General features: G+C 48.7%; 2 protein-coding genes across 13 annotated transcripts in view; both read left to right on the top strand.

Moving 5' to 3' along the window:
* Positions 1-3,845: 3,845 nt before the first annotated feature.
* On the top strand, positions 3,846-10,584 carry ZNF256 (zinc finger protein 256). Its single transcript, XM_009233244.3, has 3 exons — positions 3,846-3,976; positions 7,358-7,484; positions 8,770-10,584. The coding sequence occupies exons 1-3, from the start codon at positions 3,944-3,946 to the stop codon at positions 10,491-10,493; spliced, it is 1,884 nt and encodes a 627-aa protein (XP_009231519.3). The 5' UTR covers positions 3,846-3,943; the 3' UTR covers positions 10,494-10,584.
* Positions 7,414-18,220, top strand: part of ZNF418 (zinc finger protein 418) — a 36,133-nt gene continuing 25,326 nt past the window's right edge. For 9 of the 12 annotated variants that reach the window (XM_054541274.2, XM_024236614.3, XM_054541277.2 and 6 more), the window contains exons 1-2: positions 11,137-16,275; positions 17,550-17,635. Coding sequence is in view for 2 of the 12 variants with exons in the window: in XM_024236614.3 (XP_024092382.3) it covers positions 17,630-17,635 (6 nt within the window). In the remaining 10 variants the exon portion in view is untranslated. Of the gene's footprint in view, positions 7,485-8,766; positions 8,838-11,136; positions 16,276-16,300; positions 16,357-17,549; positions 17,636-18,220 lie in introns of those variants that run through there. The other 3 variants (XM_054541269.2, XM_054541270.2, XM_054541275.2) reach the window with 3 other exon arrangements.

The raw sequence follows: 18,220 nt of genomic DNA, 5'->3' as shown, positions 1-18,220 counted from the left end.
AGGGACCTATCTGCAAAATTCCAGAGATTACTTCAAGGCAGTTAGTCAACCACCAAGCCGTTATTGAGATGCAGCTAGCCCACACTCCAGGTGGACCATGGCTTGAGACAGCCACCAGAACAAGACACGCAGACCTAGTACTCAGCACCCCTCCTGCGCACCTCCCAGTCCAAGTTCACATCCTTGGACTCAAAAGCTCCGTTTTGAGCGAAACTCCGTCTCAAAAAACAGACAAAAACCAAAACAAAGGAGTTCTGTGAGACCTGCACTTTTTTTACCATCCGATATTTCCCAAACACGATTCTGCCACCATTTTTGAATGACTACATAGTCATTATAATGGCAGCAGTGGCTGATCTGGAGGGGCCGCTGTGATGATGCCGGCTGCAAATGGGGAGGCAAGGCCAGGGCTGCATGCTCCGTGGAGCCCATGGGGGCTGGGAACAGGTGATCCCAGTGGGAGCCTCGAGCCATACCGAGTTGTCAGGACGGGAGCCCTGTGCTCCCAGGCGCAGCTGCAGCCACCTAGTCGTGGCTCCAGACAGGGCATCTCTGCACTCTTGGGGACCTGGGAAGCACCCTTTTCCCACAGGCCCAGAAGTGCCTGCTCCCACTTCCTGGCCTCTCCCCACTCTCAGCACCTGCTCCACGGCAGAGCAAAGTTGTGGACGTGTCAAGATAGCCAAACCTGGGAGCTATCACAACCCAGCCAAATGTGTGTGCACTCGGGGCAGTGATGACATGCCAGCCCCCCACCATCTTGACCTCCTCCAGAAACTGCTTCTGAGACTGAAACTTTGGGCACCAAGAAGCATGGGAAGGAGGCCGGGTGGAGGGAGGGGGGCGGCTGAGGGTGGCTCGGGGCAGGCCTGCGGGCAACCTTCAGCATGGACAGCCTGGGCGTCATGGACAGCATGTTGATGGCCATGAGAGGCAGACAGGTTCCTGGGTGGGAAGGGGTGGGTTTTCTGTGAAACCCCACCTTCAAGCCACGGATGGCCTGAAGCCTGGAAGCCACGCTGCCAGTTCCAGGTGGAGTCTGTGACACAGAGAGAGAAATTCCTTGATGCCTTTCGGCCAATGGTATGGTGTTTTTCCCAGGCCCGCCCATGACTGCCCATGGGCCAATCAGCATGCACTTCCTCCCACCCATGGACCAATGAGCACACATTTTCTCCATTCTGAGCCCATAAAAAATCTGTAGACTCAGCCAGACTCAGACACTGGAGACTATCTGTATGCAGGTGTGAGCTACTCGCTTCAGGTTTCCTCTCCACTGAGGGCTGTTGGGTTGTCCAATAAAACCCTTCTCTGCCTTGCTCACCCTCCAGTTGTCTGCATAACCTCATTCTTCCTGGACGTGGGATAAGAACTTGGGGGACAAGAACTTGGGACCTAACGAACAGCAGGAGAGAAAGGGGCTGTAACACATTCCTGGCTGAGTAGCCATGCTCCTGGGCTGCATGCGTGAAAAATGGCTACTCTTCTGGAGGCCCAGACTTTGGGATTCCCCGAGCCAGAGCTGTAACACTATAGCCCTCCTGCCCTCAGCCAGCACTGGGTGGCCGCCCCCCACGATGGGAAGCAGCAGCGGGTCAGAGCAGAGCAGCGGGACTCAAAGAGCTATATCACAAACAAGCTGAAAACACACCCCACCCAAAACACACCTCCCTGCTTGCCAGGCTGCAAGCAACGGGAAGGAGAGAAGAGCTGTGGCTCTTCCGGGAGCCCAGACCTCGAGACTCCGGAGCCAGGGCTGTGACACGCTGCAGCATCCTCTTTGGGGCTCTGCTGTTCTTGGTGTCTCCGAGCTTTCCGGCGCCACCACTTTTCCCTCGTCTAGATGCTGGTGCCTGCAGCAGAAGCCGCCTGCAGTATGTCTGGTCCAGTCGCAGCCTTGCAAGGAGCTGGCGCCTGTGCCAGCGCCTGGAGCTGCCTGCCCCGCCGCAGCAGCCAGCGTGCCTGGCTGTGTGCACCGGCCGGACCCTTCACTTGCTCGCTCACACACCCCTTTCGGCTCTGCGCCTGGCTCGCCCTTGGTAGGTGTGGGATCCAGGTGCAGCCTGCTGGGCCGAGTGGGTGGAACAAGCCCAGCGGGTGTGAGCAAAACTCAAGCAGAGGCGCGACCACAGAGGTTTCTGGCTGGCGAAGCGACACCCATTATTAGTAGCTTTCTGTAATTTGTATTTTACAATTCTTTTTCTGATATCGTATCAATTTTTTATGCAGAACAGCCCTATAATAATAGGGCAAAGGGCCGGGCACAGTGATTCACGCCTGTAATCCCAGCACTTTGGGAGGCCGAGGCGGGTGGATCACCTGAGGTCAGGAGTTCGAGACCAGCCTGGCCAATATGGCGAAACTCTATCTCTACTAGAAATACAAATACAAAAAAAAAAAAAAAAAAAAAAAATTAGCCGTGCATGGTGGCGGGCGCCTGTAATTCCAGCTACTTGGGAAGCTGAGGCAGGAGAATCGCTTGAACACGGGAGACGGAGGTTGTGGTGAGCCGAGATCGCACCATTGCACTCCTGGGGGCAAAGATAATCATTTCAGGGATGAGAAGAGATCTTGAATTTAAGATACTCCCTACATTTGGGATTCAGAACACCCTTTGTTCCACCTGTTAATGCTCTAGCTAGCCATCGTGCCTTTTCAAAATACCATTCCTTTTGTTGTTCTCTTGATGTCAAATTATTAAAAGGAAGTGAATATAAAGGCATGGAGAAAGTGAGATTAGACACATACAAGTGTTGCTTAGTGAATTGGACACAATGTTTGACTATACAGGCACGAGAGGGACCCAGAGACAGGGATCTACTTATGTCCTGCTGCTACAGGGTGCCTCCGCATCCCACCTTCATCCTCTTTGTCATGAACCTGTGTGTTTTTTTTCTTGTCCCTAATCAAACATACAGAGACTGAGAAAACTGACTCCAGTGCTTGAGTGTATGCGTTTGAATTGCAACATAATCTTTTTTTTTTTTTTGAGACGGTGGCTCGCTCTGTCCCCCAGGCTGGAGTGCAGTGGCGCGATCTCGGCTCACTGCAAGCTCCGCCTCCCAGGTTCAAGCCATTCTCCTGCCTCAGCCTCCGGAGTAGCTGGGGACTACAGGCGCCCGCCACCACACCCAGCTAATTTTTTTTTTTTTTTTTTTGGTATTTTTTGTACTTTAGAGACGGGGTTTCGCTGAGTTAGCCAGGATGGTCTCGATCTCCTGACCTCGTGATCCGCCCGCCTCGGCCTCCCAAAGTGCTGGGATTACAGGCGTGAGCCACCGCGCCCGGCCGCAACATAGTCATTTTTATTTGCTTTCTCAACCAGTGGATATATTTTGTGACTGATTGACTGTATGTAATAATATGTGCATCTGGATATGTGCCCCTGGGAACACATGAAATGACACGTCTCCAAACAAATAAACACTCGCAGACAGCAATCGGTAGAAACCTGGGTACGTCTCCTCTAAGAAAGAGCGAAGACCCGCCTCCGCCCCAACCTGGAGTGTCCATTTCCCAGCGCCCCCTACAGGGATTTGGCCTTTACTTCCGGAAGGCGGTGGAGGCGACCCTCACTCTCCCGCCGTGCGCCTGTGGGAACTACAACATTACCCAGAATGGCCTGCGTTGGGCGACGGCGACCTTCAGCCAATGAGGCCTCCGAAAGGTGGTGTTTCCGTAAGCGCACGCGCGGTCGCGGCGGGACTTCCGTTGTCCTCCTTGTGGCGGTCGTTTTGGCATTTGTCTGGACTGTTTACTTGGTAGAAAGCCCCGGAGCGCTGGGTCAGCATCATCCGTGACTGACTGAGAAGTTGCGAGAGGAGTCTTCCCCGCTGCACAGAGGCGTGGCTGAGGCTCGGCGGCGCCCAGGGTACTCCGGCCCGGCCCGGCCCAGCCCGGAATAAGGACATCCTCTCTGGCCCCGCTCCGCCCACAGAGTCAGATGGCGGCGGCCGAGCTGACGGCTCCGGCCCAGGTATGTGCCGCGTCCTCTGGGCCTTCCCCGCCCTCCCCACGGGAGTCCTAGCACCCCCGAGGGCGCCTGCTCGCGGCCCTGCAGCCCAGGACAGGACATGGGGGCTCGCCGGAGGGGCTCCCGTTTCCAACACCTGGTGTGCTAGGGAAGGGAGGGCGCGACTGGCAAGGAGCCCCTGATGAGAGGCGCCACCGAGCCCTGGGGCACAGAGGTGACACAGCCAGTGCGATGGCACCCGGCTCCAAGGCCAGGCATGGGGCTACAGGGTGGCTTGAGCCCATCTAATACCGCCATAGATGCTCTTCTCTGAGGCCTGGCTCTTTCCACGTTTCCCTTGGCTGTAAAGGGTTATGAAACCTACGCCAGGAAGGGGAGGGTTTCCCAGTCTCCTCACTAGCCCTAACTCCCACCCACAGGTTCTCTGGGTTGTGGAGTGCCGTTCCCCCAGCCCTTAGTTCTGAAGACCTTGGGTGAACCCCAAGCCCAGGGTCCTATGTCCATGTTAGCCGGTATATAGAGTTGTTCCAATTTCTGGCAGCCAATGTGAACAGGTGTGGAAAGTTTTTCCAGAAAGGTACAAGATGTGCAAATGCTTAGGTGCAGTACGGAGCTGGGAGCATTTATGAAGCCACAAGTCTCCTTGCTTTCTGGTGGGAAACAAAGAACAGGAGGATAGGCGTCAGGGATGCAGTGGCTGCCTGAGAAGTTGAGTGTGTTTTCAGGAGGTAATAGCAAGTTTGAATCAGAAAAAAAGAGGTAATTTGCCAAGGTCTTCACAGGCTTCATCTGTGTGCACAGTGGGGCACAAACTGGGGGGTTGAGGGAGGAGGAAGGAAAATCAGGGTAGACTAGTCCAAGTGAGGGTTACTGGCCCAGGATCGTGGTTTAGGAGACGTGGTTAGATTCCGGATGTGTGGTTTCAAAAGGGACAACTAAATTACATAATGTAGGTGGTGAGGGAGTGAAACAGAGGGTTCAGAGAAGACCCCAGGGTTTTTGGTATTAGCAGCTGTAGGGAAAGAAGTTTCATCAACTAAGATGAACATATTGGCAATAGGAGTAATATTTACTAGGGATATCAGGTTTGTTTATGCCATGCTAAGAGTCAGATCTTTCAGAGCCTACTAAATGGAGGCGTTAAGTGGGCAGATGAACGTGCAGGTCTTGAAATCTAGGGAGTGGTTCAGGGTGCAGATATTCAAGATGTGGCTGTTGTGTGCACCAAGTGAGTGAGCTGTGGGTCACAGTCAGGTGGGGCAAGCTCCAGGTTTTGGTTGTAAAGCTGTTAGTGGGCCAAGACGGGGAGGAGGATGATAGAGTAAGTGGTCATGAAGGCAAGGTATGTACAAGACAGTGTAGTTTGGCAGTGGCCAGGGCTCCCAAGAGAAGAATGGACATGAGATGGATGCAAACGCATAGGACACTCAGGCCAAAACTCGTGCTTATTCACCACTTTGTAGGTATCCAGGATTTTGTGATAACTTGATGGGGCCTGGGTGTTTCATTCAGGCTGGAAGATTAAGTTAGTGTCATGTGGTCATTTGTGAGAGTCATTGTGTGTGAGATGAGCGACCAGTGAGGCTGGGATTTAAATGAGCTTTAGGTGGATATATGACTGCCAAGGGGATGGTAAGTGCAGCACAGAAGTGGAATAGGGCCATGGTTATCTGTGATTCACCTGTGGTTCTGTGTGGCTACGTTTGAGGCAAGGAATACAGCCTGGCAGGGAGGTCTTCAAAGAAATTTTTGAGGCTGCTTCCACTAGTGTAAGCCATGGGAAGTCTGGGATTTTGGATCCTGTTTATATCCACACTCTGGATGCTGCCTGCCAAGTTGTGGTATAAGGCCAGAAATTAAGGCCCAGTATGATATGTCGCCTTGACATCTGATGAAAACAATACAGCCTTAGATGGCCTGAGAACAAATTCCCCTTCCCACTTTGCTCCCATGAATAAGCTGTCTTAGCCAAATGAACCCTTCTTATCCAGGGAACCAGAACAGTTCCTGCTTATTACTTTGTAGTGGGTTCCAGTTCCCTATCAATTTTTTGAGTTATTCAAACAAGCCAGTCCCCTCCTCTGGGGACCAGTGGAGCTTCTCCATCTTGATGCTACAAAACTTACATTCTACAGCACCTGGTTGTTACTCTTTTCTGGAGTACTACCTCCGTATGGCCCTGTGTGGAGTGTGGTATTCTTTCACAGGCTATGAGTATTTGTCTTTAATTAATAAACTGTTCAGCCAGGCGTGGTGGCTCATGCGTGTAATCCCAGCACTTTGGGAGGCCGAGGCGGGCAGCTCACAAGGTCAGGAGATCAAGACCATCCTGGCTAACATGGTGAAACCCCTTCTCTACTAAAAATATAAAAAATTAGCCAGGTGTGATGGTGGGTGCCTGTAGTCCCAGCTACTTGGGAGGCTAAGGCAGGAGAATAGCATGAACCCGGGAGGTAGAGCTTGCCCCACTGCACTCCAGCCTGGGCAACAAAGCAAGACTCCGTCTCAAAAAAAAAAAAATTAATAAACTGTTGATCTCATTTGTCCAATGTCACGTGTCTTGTATTTGGCTGTTGGTTATCCATTCTTTTTTTTTTTTTTTTTTTTTTCCTTTGAGACGCAGTCTTGCTGTGTCACCCACGCTGGAGTGCAGTGGCGTGATCTCGGCTCATTGCAGCCTCCACCTCTCCACCTCTCCACCTCCTGGGTTCTAGTGATTCTCCTGCCTCAGCCTCCCGAGTAGCTGGTACTATAGCCGCGTGCCACCACGCCTGGCTAATCTTTTGTATTTTTAGTAGAGATGGGATTTCACCCTGTTAGCCAGGATGGTCTCGATCTCCTGACCTTGTGATCCGCCCACCTTGGCCTCCCAAAGTGCTGGGATTGCAGGCATGAGCCACTGCGCCCGGCCCAGGTTATCCACTCTTTCACACAGGTAGCATGTGGGGAGGCCAGGATTTGCCTGTGGTATAGGACGTAGTGGTCGTCATGGTCATGTGGCAGTGGGATCTGGAGACCTGAGGTATGTGCAGTGTAATGAAAGATATGCACTTGGAGAGGGAGTGTGCCTGATGGCCCCAGTGTCCTGGTTGAGACTTACATGACCTTGGTCATATGAGAGGAATGCTTGTCAGGAAGGAGTGGTTGCCCTTATGCCACACCCACAGCTTAGATACATGTATTTGGTCACCTGCCTCTTGTTACTGATGGCTGCAACCGGTGACCAAGAGCCCCATTAGGAGACAACAGCATCAGTTGACTGCTTTCTCCTCTGAGTTGGGGAGCTTGGAAAGAGGATGAGCATGGGGTAAATGTGTGAGGGGAAGGATTATGGATCCTGAGAGGAGAAACCATTTGTGGTTTCATCTGTCCCCATCCTGGCAGGGCATTGTGACCTTTGAGGACGTGGCTGTGTACTTCTCCTGGAAGGAATGGGGTCTTCTTGATGAGGCTCAGAAATGCCTATACCACGATGTGATGCTGGAGAACTTGACACTTACAACCTCCCTGGGTAAGGTCCTCACACCCACCTCTATGCCCCGAGCTAGTCTTTGCTCTTACCCTTTCCCCAGGGTCAGATGTGTCTTCACAAGAGGACTATTGACACAGCTTCCTGTTCCTGGGTAGGTGCTGCGGTTGGTAGGGCTAAGGTTGTATGTTGCCTGCTTTTCTCCTTGAGCAAGCAACACCTGCTTCCCTTTCATGTGGAAAGATTCAGAGTCAGGCTTCTTATAGTCGGCCTCATGGATCTCACCTTGTTTGCCTCTCCCTGGCCAGGTGACATTGTCCAGATCTGAGGCTCCTCAAGACCCAGGTTCTACTTCCTTCCTCTAGGGGACACTTCCTCATGCCTGCCTCTGCCAGCAATTATTATCACTGACATTGTCACCACTTATGTGGACTACGAGTGGCTCTTACAAAATCCTCCTCTGAATTTCTCCTTGTATTATTTTTTTTTCCTGTAGGCTATCATGTGCAGAGTCATTCTGGGCTGGTCTTGGGTGCTTGCATATTCCAAGTTCCATGTTCTTGATCATAGGGGTCAGATGGACAGGCCCTGTGGTTCTGAGGATGGCTGTGATTCCCCACAGCAAGATAGACTCAGAGGGAGCCTGGCCCTAGGGACTAACACCTAAAGGAGGACATTCTATCAGGGTTATGTTCACATCATACCAGAAACATATCCTGTTTGACTAATATTTTGGTGCTAATGACATTTGGGGCCAAACCTCATTACTGTCTTTTCTTTCCCATTCTTGATACTTAGCCTGCTTGTCAGCTCTCCACCTGGTTACTACGTCTCTTACTTCCAGCCTGGGGTTAATCCCCACATCTCTGGACTCCATGTCTCACCCATTTTTCTCACTGCCTTATCTGCAGTGCTCTCCAGTGTTGGCCTCTACATAATATGTTATGAGGTGTCCACGTATGTCAGCTGCTATTTTGTTGTCACATTTTCTTGGGCCTGGACACATGCCTGTACACAATGCATGTGTTAGCAGGAGAGCAGATCTCACTGAAAATTGTTCTAGAGGAATGAGTTGTATATCCTGCCTCTTCTCCATGTTTCTCATCCCATGGCTGTGTTTTTTAACTCATGAGCCCTTCCCAGTTCTGTGATCTTTAGAGGCCCAGTTCTGCTAGGCAGCCCTATCTTCAACTTGAACCCAACACCTTTGTCCTGAAAACAACCCCATGGACTCAGTTCCTGGGTTCATTGGATGCACATTTGTCTATGGGCTACCTCCACTCCACTAAAGTCAGCATGCTCCTCACCAGCATTTTCTTTCTTTCAGGTGGTTCTGGAGCAGGGGATGAGGAGGCATGTTATCAGCAGAGCACTTCTCCACAGCGGATGTCACAGGTTAGGATTCCTAAGGCCCTTCCTTCTCCCCAGAAGACCAGCCCGTGTGAGATATGTGGCCCAGTCTTGAGAGAGATTTTGCACTTGGTTGAACACCAGGGAACACACCATGGTCAGAAACTGTATACAGACGGGGCATGTAGGAAACAATTACAATTTACTGCATACCTTCATCAGCACCAGAAGCAGCATGTTGGACAGAAACACTTCAGAAGCAATGGGGGCAGAGACATGTTTTTGAGCAGCTGCACATTTGAAGTATCTGGGAAGCCCTTCACTTGTAAGGAGGTTGGGAAGGATTTCCTGGTGAGATCAAGATTTCTTCAGCAACAGGCTGCCCACACCAGAAAGAAGTCAAACAGAACCAAGAGTGCAGTGGCCTTTCACAGTGTAAAAAATCATTACAACTGGGGAGAATGTGTGAAAGCTTTCAGCTACAAACATGTACGAGTTCAGCACCAGGGAGACCTCATTAGGGAAAGATCTTACATGTGCAGTGAATGTGGGAAATCTTTTAGCACAAGCTGTAGCCTCAGTGATCATTTGAGAGTTCACACTTCAGAAAAACCTTATACATGTGGGGAATGTGGGAAATCCTATAGGCAAAGCTCTAGCCTTATTACGCACCGAAGAATTCACACTGGAGTAAGACCTCATCAATGTGATGAATGTGGAAAATTATTTAACAGGAAGTATGACCTTCTTATACATCAGAGAGTTCATACTGGAGAAAGGCCTTACAAGTGCAGTGAATGTGGGAAATCCTTTAGCCATAGCTCTAGCCTCATTACACACCAGAGAATTCATACTGGAATGAGGCCTTATGAGTGCAATGAATGTGGGAAATCTTTTATCCATAGTTCTAGCCTTATTACACACCAGAGAGTTCACACTGGTACAAGGCCTTATATGTGCAGTGAATGTGGGAAATCCTTTAGCCAGAGCTGTCACCTCGTTAAACACCGGAGACTTCACATTGGAGAAGGGCCTTATGAGTGTAGTGAATGTGGGAAATTGTTTACTTATAGATCTCGTTTCTTCCAACACCAGAGAGTTCATACTGGAGTAAGATCTCATGAATGTCATGAATGTGGAAAATTATTTAGCAGGAAATTTGACCTCATTGTACATGAGAGAGTTCACACAGGAGAAAGGCCGTATGAGTGCAGTGAATGTGGAAAATCCTTTACCTGTAAATCCTACCTCATCTCACACTGGAAAGTTCATACTGGAGCAAGGCCTTATGAATGTGGGGAATGTGGGAAATCATTTACCCATAGCTCTACACTCCTTCAACACCAGAGAGTTCACACTGGAGAAAGGCCTTATGAGTGCAGTGAATGTGGGAAGTTTTTTAGCCAGAGTTCCAGCCTCATTAGACATAGGAGAAGTCACACTGGAGAAAGGCCTTATGAGTGCAGTGAGTGTTGGAAATCCTTTAGTAACCACTCTAGCCTTGTTAAACACCGAAGAGTTCATACCGGAGAAAGGCCTTATGAATGCAGTGAATGTGGAAAATCCTTTAGCCAGAGCTCTAACCTCACTAATCACCAGCGAATTCACAGTGGGGAAAGGCCTTATGAGTGTAGTGACTGTGGAAAATTTTTTACCTTCAACTCCAACCTCCTAAAACATCAGAATGTTCACAAGGGATAAAGGTTAGGTAACACACATAGGGCTGTTATGGACTGAGAAATGTCCCTGCAAAATTCATAGACATAAATAAATAAATATGTATTTTCAATAACCATGCTTTATATTTAGTATATGTTCTCTGAATTTTGTTTTATACAAATAAGTTTATATGTGTACATACTACTTTGTCTCTCATATCCACACATAAAACCAAATGGTTTCTTTTTTAAAAAAGTTATTTGTTTTTAAATGGACAAATTATAATTGTACATGTTCCTGGAGTACATAGTGATGTTTTCATACCTATAATTTAGAGTGATCAGAGTAATTAGCACATCCATCACCTCAAACATTCATCATTCCTTTATATTGGGAACAGTCAGTCTCAATTGCCATTCTCCTCCTAACAACTTGAAATTATATATTATTAACTTTAGTTCTCCTGTAGTGGTATAGAACACGAGAACTTATTCCTCCTGTCTAGTTGTAATTTTGTAGCTTTTAACCAATCTTTGTCTATTCCTGCCTACCCACTACCCTTCCCAGCCTCTAGTATCCTCTGTTCTACTTTTTACTTCTAAGAGATCAACTTTTTTTGTGTGTGGGGGTGTGGGGGTGGGGGACAGTCTTGCTTTGTCTCCCAGGCTTTTTTTTTTTTTTTTTTTTTTTTTGAGATGGAGTTTCACTCTTTTTGCCCAGGCTGGAGTGCAATGGCATGATCTTGGCCCACCGCAGCCTCTGCCTCCCGGGTTCAAGAGATTCTCCTGCCTCAGCCTCCTGAGTAGCTGGGATTACAGGCATGCACCACCACCCCGGCTAATTTTGTATTTTTAGTAGAGACAGGGTTTCTCCATGTTGGTCAGGCTAGTCTTGAACTCCCGACCTCAGGTGATCCACCCGCCTTGGCCTCCCGAAGTGCTGGGATTACAGGCGTGAGCCACCGCACCCGGCTTTTTTTTTTTTTTTTTTTAAAGCTTCCGCATATGAGTGGGAATGTGCATGTTTATGTTCCTGGCTTATTTCACTTAAATAATGTCCTCCATTTCCATCCATGTTGCCTCAGGTGACAGGATTTCATTCTGTTCTTTGAATAGTATTCCTTTGTGTGTATAAACCACATTTTCTTTATCCATTTATCTGTTGTTGGACATCTAGGTTGATTCCATATTTTGGCTATTGTGAATAGTGCTGCAGTAAACGGGGGTGTAGATGAGTCTCCAATGTGCTGATTTTCTTTCCTTTGGATAAATTCCCAGTAGGGGGATTGCTGGATGATATGGTAGTTGTGTTTGTAGTTTTTTTTGTTTTGTTTTGTTTTTTGAGACAGAGTCTCATTCTGTTGTCCAGGCTGGAGTGCAGTGCTGTGATCTCGGCTCACTGCAACCTCCGCCTCCTGGGTTCAAGCGATTCTCCTGCCTCAGCCTCCTGAGTAGCTGGGATTACAGGTGCGTGCTACCACCCCGGCTAATTTTTGTATTTTTAGAAGAGACGGGGTTTCACCATGTTGGTCAGGCTGTTCTTGAACTCCTGACCTCGTGATCCGCCTGCCTCAGCCTCCCAAAGTGCTGGGATTACAGGCCTGAGCCATCGCGCCCGGCATATTTGTAGTTTTTAGAGGGACCTCAATACTGTTCTCCATAATGGCTATACTAGTTTGCATTTGCACCACCAGTGTCTGAGTTCCCTTTTCTTGTATTTTGTTGGGGGTTTTTTTTTTTTTTTGAGATGGAGTCTTTCTCTGTCGCCCAGGCTGGAGTACAGTGGCGTGATCTTGGCTCACTGCAACCTCCGTCTCCCAGGTTCAAGCTCTTCTCCCTCAGTCTCCTGAGTAGCTGGGATTATAGGCACGCACCGCCATGCCTGGCTAATTTTTGCATTTTTAGGAGAGACAGGGTTTCACCACGTTGGTCAGGCAGTCTCGAACTCCTGAGCTCGTGATCCACCCAGCTCGGCATCCCAAAGTGCTGGGATTACAGGTGTGAGCCACCACGCCTGGCCGTGAGTTCCCTTTTCTCTCCATCCTTGCCAGCATCTGTTTTTGTCTTTTTGATAATAATTATCCTAAACGGGGAGAGTGATACCTCATTGCGATTTTGATTTGCATTTCCCAGATAGTGATGAGTGTGTTTTAATATATTTTTTGACCGTTTGTATGTTGTCTTTTGAAAAATGCCTATTCAGGTCGTTTGACATTTTTAAATTGGATTGTTTGAGGGTTTCTTTGCTGTTGAAATACTTCAGTTGCTTGTGTATTGTATTCTGGCTTTATTTTTTTTTGAAACGGAGTTGCTCTGTTGTCCACACTGGGGTGCAGTAGCACGATTTCAGCTCACTGCAACCTCTGCCTCCCGGCTTCAAGCAATTCTCCTGCCTCAGCATCCCGAGTAGCTGGGATTACAGATGTGTGCCACCACACCCAGCTAATTTTTGTATTTTTAGTAGAGACGGGTTTTTGCCATGTTGGCTAGGCTGGTCTCAAACTCCTGACCTCAAGTGATCTGCCCACCTTAGGCTCCCAAAGTGCTGGGATTACAGGCATGGCCACTGCATCTGGCCTCTTTCTGATTCTTGACATTTTCCTTACACTGTCACTGAGTGGGTTCTACATCAGAAAAAGAAGAATAGACCAGGTGTAGTGGCCGAATCCTATAATGCCAGCACTTAGGGAGGCCGAGGCGGGAGGATTGCTTGAACTGAGGAGTTTGATACCAGCCTGGGCAACATAGCAAAACCACATCTCTACAAAAAATACAAAAATTAGCCGGTTGTGGTGGTGCATGCCTATAGTCCCAATTACTCTTGAAGGCTGAGATGGGAGGATCACTTGAACCTGAGAGGTTGAGACTGCAGTGAGCCTTGATCATGCCACTGCACTTCAGCCTTGGCAACAGACTGAGACGCTGTCTCAAAAAGGGGAAAAAAATAGAATGTGGAAATAAGCAGATTTCAAATGGGAGGTGAAAAAGAAGCTTTTCATTGTTCAAACCATATTGCTAAGTGAGAAAAAGTACAGATCTGTATAGAATCTATGACTTTTTTTTCCTATAAGATGAAAAACTTGTAACATAATTGACACACAGAATAATGAGCAAAGGGAGACACAATTCTATAAGGATAATACTATACTGCAAGTTTCACCTTCTGTTTTTACTTATTCATTAAATTATTTATTTAGAGACAGAGTCTTGCTCTGCTGCCCAGGCTGGCCTCAAACTCCTTTGCTGAAGTGATCCTCCCTCTAAGCCTCCCAAGTAGGTAGGTGAACAGGCACAACTTTTCTCCACCTTGGTATTGTTCAATGTTTTTAATAAAGAAAAAAAAATCTCATTTTAACGACAAAACCAACAAGGGGGCCGTTTATAATCACATGCTGACCTTAATTCCATCTCTTCTTAGACATCACTGTTAAAACTTCTGGGCCGGGCGAGGTGGCTCACGCCTGTAGTCCCAGCACTTCGAGAGGCCACCTCGGGTGGATCACCTGAGGTGAGGAGTTTGCGGCCAGCCTGGCCAAAATGGTGAAACCTTGTCTCTATTAAAAATACAAAAATTAGCTGAGTGTGGTGGCGGGCACCTGTAATCCCAGCTACTTGAGAGGCTGAGGCAGGAGAATGAATTGCTTGACCCAGGAGGAGGAGGTTGCAGTGAGCTGAAACTGCGCCATTGTACTCCAGCCTGGGCAACAAGAGTGAAACTCCTTCTCAAAACAAAAAACAAAAAAAAAAACCCTGTAAAGTCAGCTGGGAGCAGTGACTTATGCCTATAATGTCAGCATTTTGGGAGAACGAGGCAGGCAGATCAGAGGTCAAGAGTTCGAGACCAGTCTGGCCAACATGGTGAAACCTTGTCTCTACTAAAAATACAAACAGCTGGGCGTGGTGGCAGGCATCTGCTATCCCAGCTACTTGGGAGACTAAGGCAGGAGAATCGCTTGAACCCGGGAGGTGGAGGTTGCAGTGAGCCGAGATGGCGCCACTGCACTCCACTCTGGGACAGAACGAGACTTTGTCTCAAAAAAAAAAAAAAAAAAAAGAAAGAGAAAACTTCTGTGAAGTGTAAATTTTTTTCACCATCCACTCATGTTTCAATAGAGCTATTTCTGTCATCGCATTTATTAGATAGTCGTTGGTAATAAGTTTCTGTAACTGGCATTTCACCTCTTTTTCTGGTGTCATATTAGTTCCTCATGCAGAACACTCCCCGCTGTCACAAGAGAAATGAATGATAATCACTTCCCAGGAAAGATACAAGCTTGATTATTTAACATACGCCCAGTGTCTCCGGGTGGAGATTATCACCACCATTACCAATACCCAGCTGAGATTTCTCTCATCATTCTTTACCTGAGACTGACTTCAAGTTCCTAAAATGAGTTGAAAATATAAGTTAGAATACCAAGTAAGGGATATTACATGAATAAATGTTTTGCTCAATGAACTGGACACAATAATTGACTATATAAGCAGGAGAGTTGTTTTTCCGTGGGAATGACTGATTCACCTTTGTACTCTTGCTTTAGCCTCTCCTCTATCTTCCTTGACATGGTCCTATCTGGATTAGTGCTCTTGTCCCTGGCAGACTGAAAAACCAACTCTAATGCCTCAGAGTGAGGCAGGAGAATAGGGAATTAGGGTAACCAAGGATGAAGGCAGAAGCAAAAGAACAGCAGGTGCAGCTAGTTCTAGGCAGGATGAGGCAGCACACAGGCCACATCCTCACTCCTGTGGTAACAAGACAGAAGTCTCCACTTCAGCCCCTGATTGGTTGTGCACCAACCCTTCATAGGATGGGAGGCCTTTAAAGAGCTCTTGGGGTATTATAAAATTCTAGCTTATTAATGGCAAAACCGGCAATTACTTTTGCACCAACCTAATAAAACCCTAAAAAACATTGTAATTGGGGTTCTTGAGCCGCTTGGTCGCCTGCTCCCACACCTACATTCCACTTCTGTGGAGTGTACTTTCACTTCAATAAATCTGCGCTTTCATTGGTCCGTTCTTTCGTTGCTTTTTTTGTGTGTTTTGTTCACTTCTTTGTTCAATGCGTCAACAACTGGACAACTCACAGTCAAGACATTCTATCCGGTAACAAGAATGCATTCATGTGAATTATAACACAGTAATGTTTATCAGCCTCTGCTTCCAGTGCAGGCATTTTGTGTCTAAACGATTGTATAAAGTGATACACGAATTTGGATTTGTAGCCTTTGGGGGCATTCACAATATTTTTAGCGCCTGGGAGCTTGAATTTACAAAAATGTGAATTAATATTTTTGCAAACACTTGGGTGGTCAGTTACAAACAGGGATTCCCCAGGAATCTCAATATGGCCTCTAAGGAGGGGCCAGACCATCCTCTGCCCTAAAAGGATGCGAGCTTTAATGAACCCCCTGAGGTGGAGCTGGGACTTCCCTGCAGAAGCGCCTTTGGGAAGCGGCAGCTTTACTACCTTGGAACCGGGGGAACTACATTACCCAGAAAGCTCTACATTGAATGACAGCGCGGCAGAACCAGTAAGGGCTCAGAATAAAGGCGTTTCTGTGTGCCCACATAACCTAGTGGCGGGATTCTCAGCGTTCTCTGATAGCGACCATTTTGATTAATGTTGGGTGTATTTCTGCGGTTTGTGAGGTGAAAGGCGCTGGAGCTATGGGTCCGAACCGCGGTGTGTGAACCCAGAAGGTGAAGAGTCCTTGCTGCACAGAGGCAGATCTTAGGCCCCGTAACGGCGCCCGTCGCTCCCGGCCGTGCTTTCCCTGCTTACTTGGATGGCGGCGGGCGCCGCGCTGAGGCTCCCGGCTCAGGTAATTGTGCCTTCCCTGCCCTCAGGTCACCTCATCCTAACCCGAATCCTGAAGCAGCGAGAGAGCGGCGGCTGTTCACAGGTCTGCAGCCCGGACCCGGCGTCGGGACACTGAGGCGTTCGCGGGAGAGGTCCCTGTTTCTGACACCTGTGGGATGCTGGGGGGAGAGCGACAGGCACAGGGACCGGCGCGGGCTATGGCCTGGAGAAGGACAGACCCGGGAGGATGGAACTGGGTTCCACAGGCGCCTGTAGGGAACAACGTGTGAGGCGAAGCTTCTCCTGGAAGAGCAGGCTGGGGGCTGTGTATTCACTGTGAAGACGCTAGAAGCCATGGAGAGTTTCGAAGAAAGGAGGGATGCGATCCAAGTCCAGGCTTTTAAGGTTTCCCAAAGGCCAAAGGAAGAACATAGTAGAGGGGATGAGGACCTTGGGGTTCTGGGAGGTTGACTCCTTTATTGATAGATCACATAGGTGGTAGAGATGACATTTTGCACTGAGACACGCAGGTCGGACAACCAGTCCGAGGTCACCTAGCTCCAGCGATAAGAAAAGGTTCAAGGAGACCTGAGCTTATCAGATCCGCTTTGTAACGTCTGCTTTCCCCTCAGACACTCCTGGCTACAAAAGCATGTAAAGAACCCACTGAGGGGACCGGGCAAGGTGGCTCCCACCTGTAATCCCAGCACTTTGGGAGGCCGAGGCGGGCGGATCACCTGAGGTCGGGAGTTCGAGACCAGCCTGACCAACATGGAGAAACCCCGTCTCTAACAAAAATACAAAATTAGCCAGGCGTGGTGGCGCCGCATGCCTGTAATCCCAGCTACTCAGAGGCTAAGGCAGGAGAATTGCTTGAACTTGGGAGGCAGAGGTTGCGGTGAGCCATTGCACTCCAGCCTGGGCAACAAGAGCGAAACTCTGGCTCAAAAAAAAAAAAAAAAAAGAACCCACAGAGGGAATTGGAGGGTGTTCCATTCCCTCACTGGCCTTATTCCCCATTCACATGTTCTCTAGCTTGTGATGTCCTGGGACTCTTACATGCCATTTTTTCAGTCCTTTGATCTGAGAACACTGGAGAAACCCTAAACCCAGAATCCTAAGTCCATGACACAGGATGTATGGAGGTATTCCCATTTCTGTCAACCCATGTAAACATACTTTGAAGGTTAACTACAGAGTTGGTACCAGGTCATGAAATGCTTAGAGGTAAAAATTCGGTGGGGAGGCAAGAGGGCGGCGAGGAGATGATGTTACCACAGTCCCATTTGTCTGCAGGCATCATCTGGCTGCAAAGAAGAGAACACACTGTGTTTGAGGGAGGAGGAAGGAGGATCGGAGTTTAAGCTCCTGCCATAATGCAGGTGAGGGTTACTGGACCATATTAATGAGTAAGGAGCTGTGGCTGGATTCAAGATTCACAGTTTGTAAAGTGGCAACTAGATTTTCCTTTTTTATTTTGAGCGGGAGTCTTGCTCTATCGCCCAGGCTGGAGTGCAGTGGCGCGATCTTGGCTCATTGCAAGCTCTGCCTCCCGGGTTTATGCCATTCTCCTGCCTCAACCTCCCGAGTAGCTGGGACTAAAGGCGCCCGCCACCATGCCCAGCTAAATTTTTGTGTTTTCTTAGTAGAGACGGGGTTTCACCGTGTTAGCCAGGATAGTCTCAATCTCCTGACCTCGTGATCCACCCGCCTCAGCCTCCCAAAGTGCTGGGATTACAGGTGTGAGCCACCGCGCCCGGCCATGCCCGGCTAATTTTTAATATTTTTGGTAGAGATGGGGTTTCACCGTGTTAGCCAGATGGTCTCGATCTCCTGACCTCATTATCTACCCGTCTCGGCCTACCAAAGTGCTGGGATTACAGGCGTGAGCCACCAAGCCCGGCCGGCAACTAGATTTTCTAATGGACTGTGAGGGCATGAAAGGGGAATCAGGTATGACCACAAGG

The sequence above is a fragment of the Pongo abelii genome, chromosome 20 (genome assembly GCF_028885655.2).
Source record: "Pongo abelii isolate AG06213 chromosome 20, NHGRI_mPonAbe1-v2.0_pri, whole genome shotgun sequence".
NCBI lineage: Eukaryota > Metazoa > Chordata > Mammalia > Primates > Hominidae > Pongo > Pongo abelii.
This window is presented reverse-complemented; position numbering and strand designations above follow the sequence as displayed.

Excerpts from the sequence above, each read along its gene's own strand:
- ZNF256 (XM_009233244.3), top strand. The coding sequence starts at position 3,944 with ATGGCGGCGGCCGAGCTGACGGCTCCGGCCCAG. Across the intron at positions 3,977-7,357 it reads AGCTGACGGCTCCGGCCCAG|GGCATTGTGACCTTTGAGGA; the intron begins GTATGTGCCGCG and ends CCATCCTGGCAG. Across the intron at positions 7,485-8,769 it reads GACACTTACAACCTCCCTGG|GTGGTTCTGGAGCAGGGGAT; the intron begins GTAAGGTCCTCA and ends TCTTTCTTTCAG.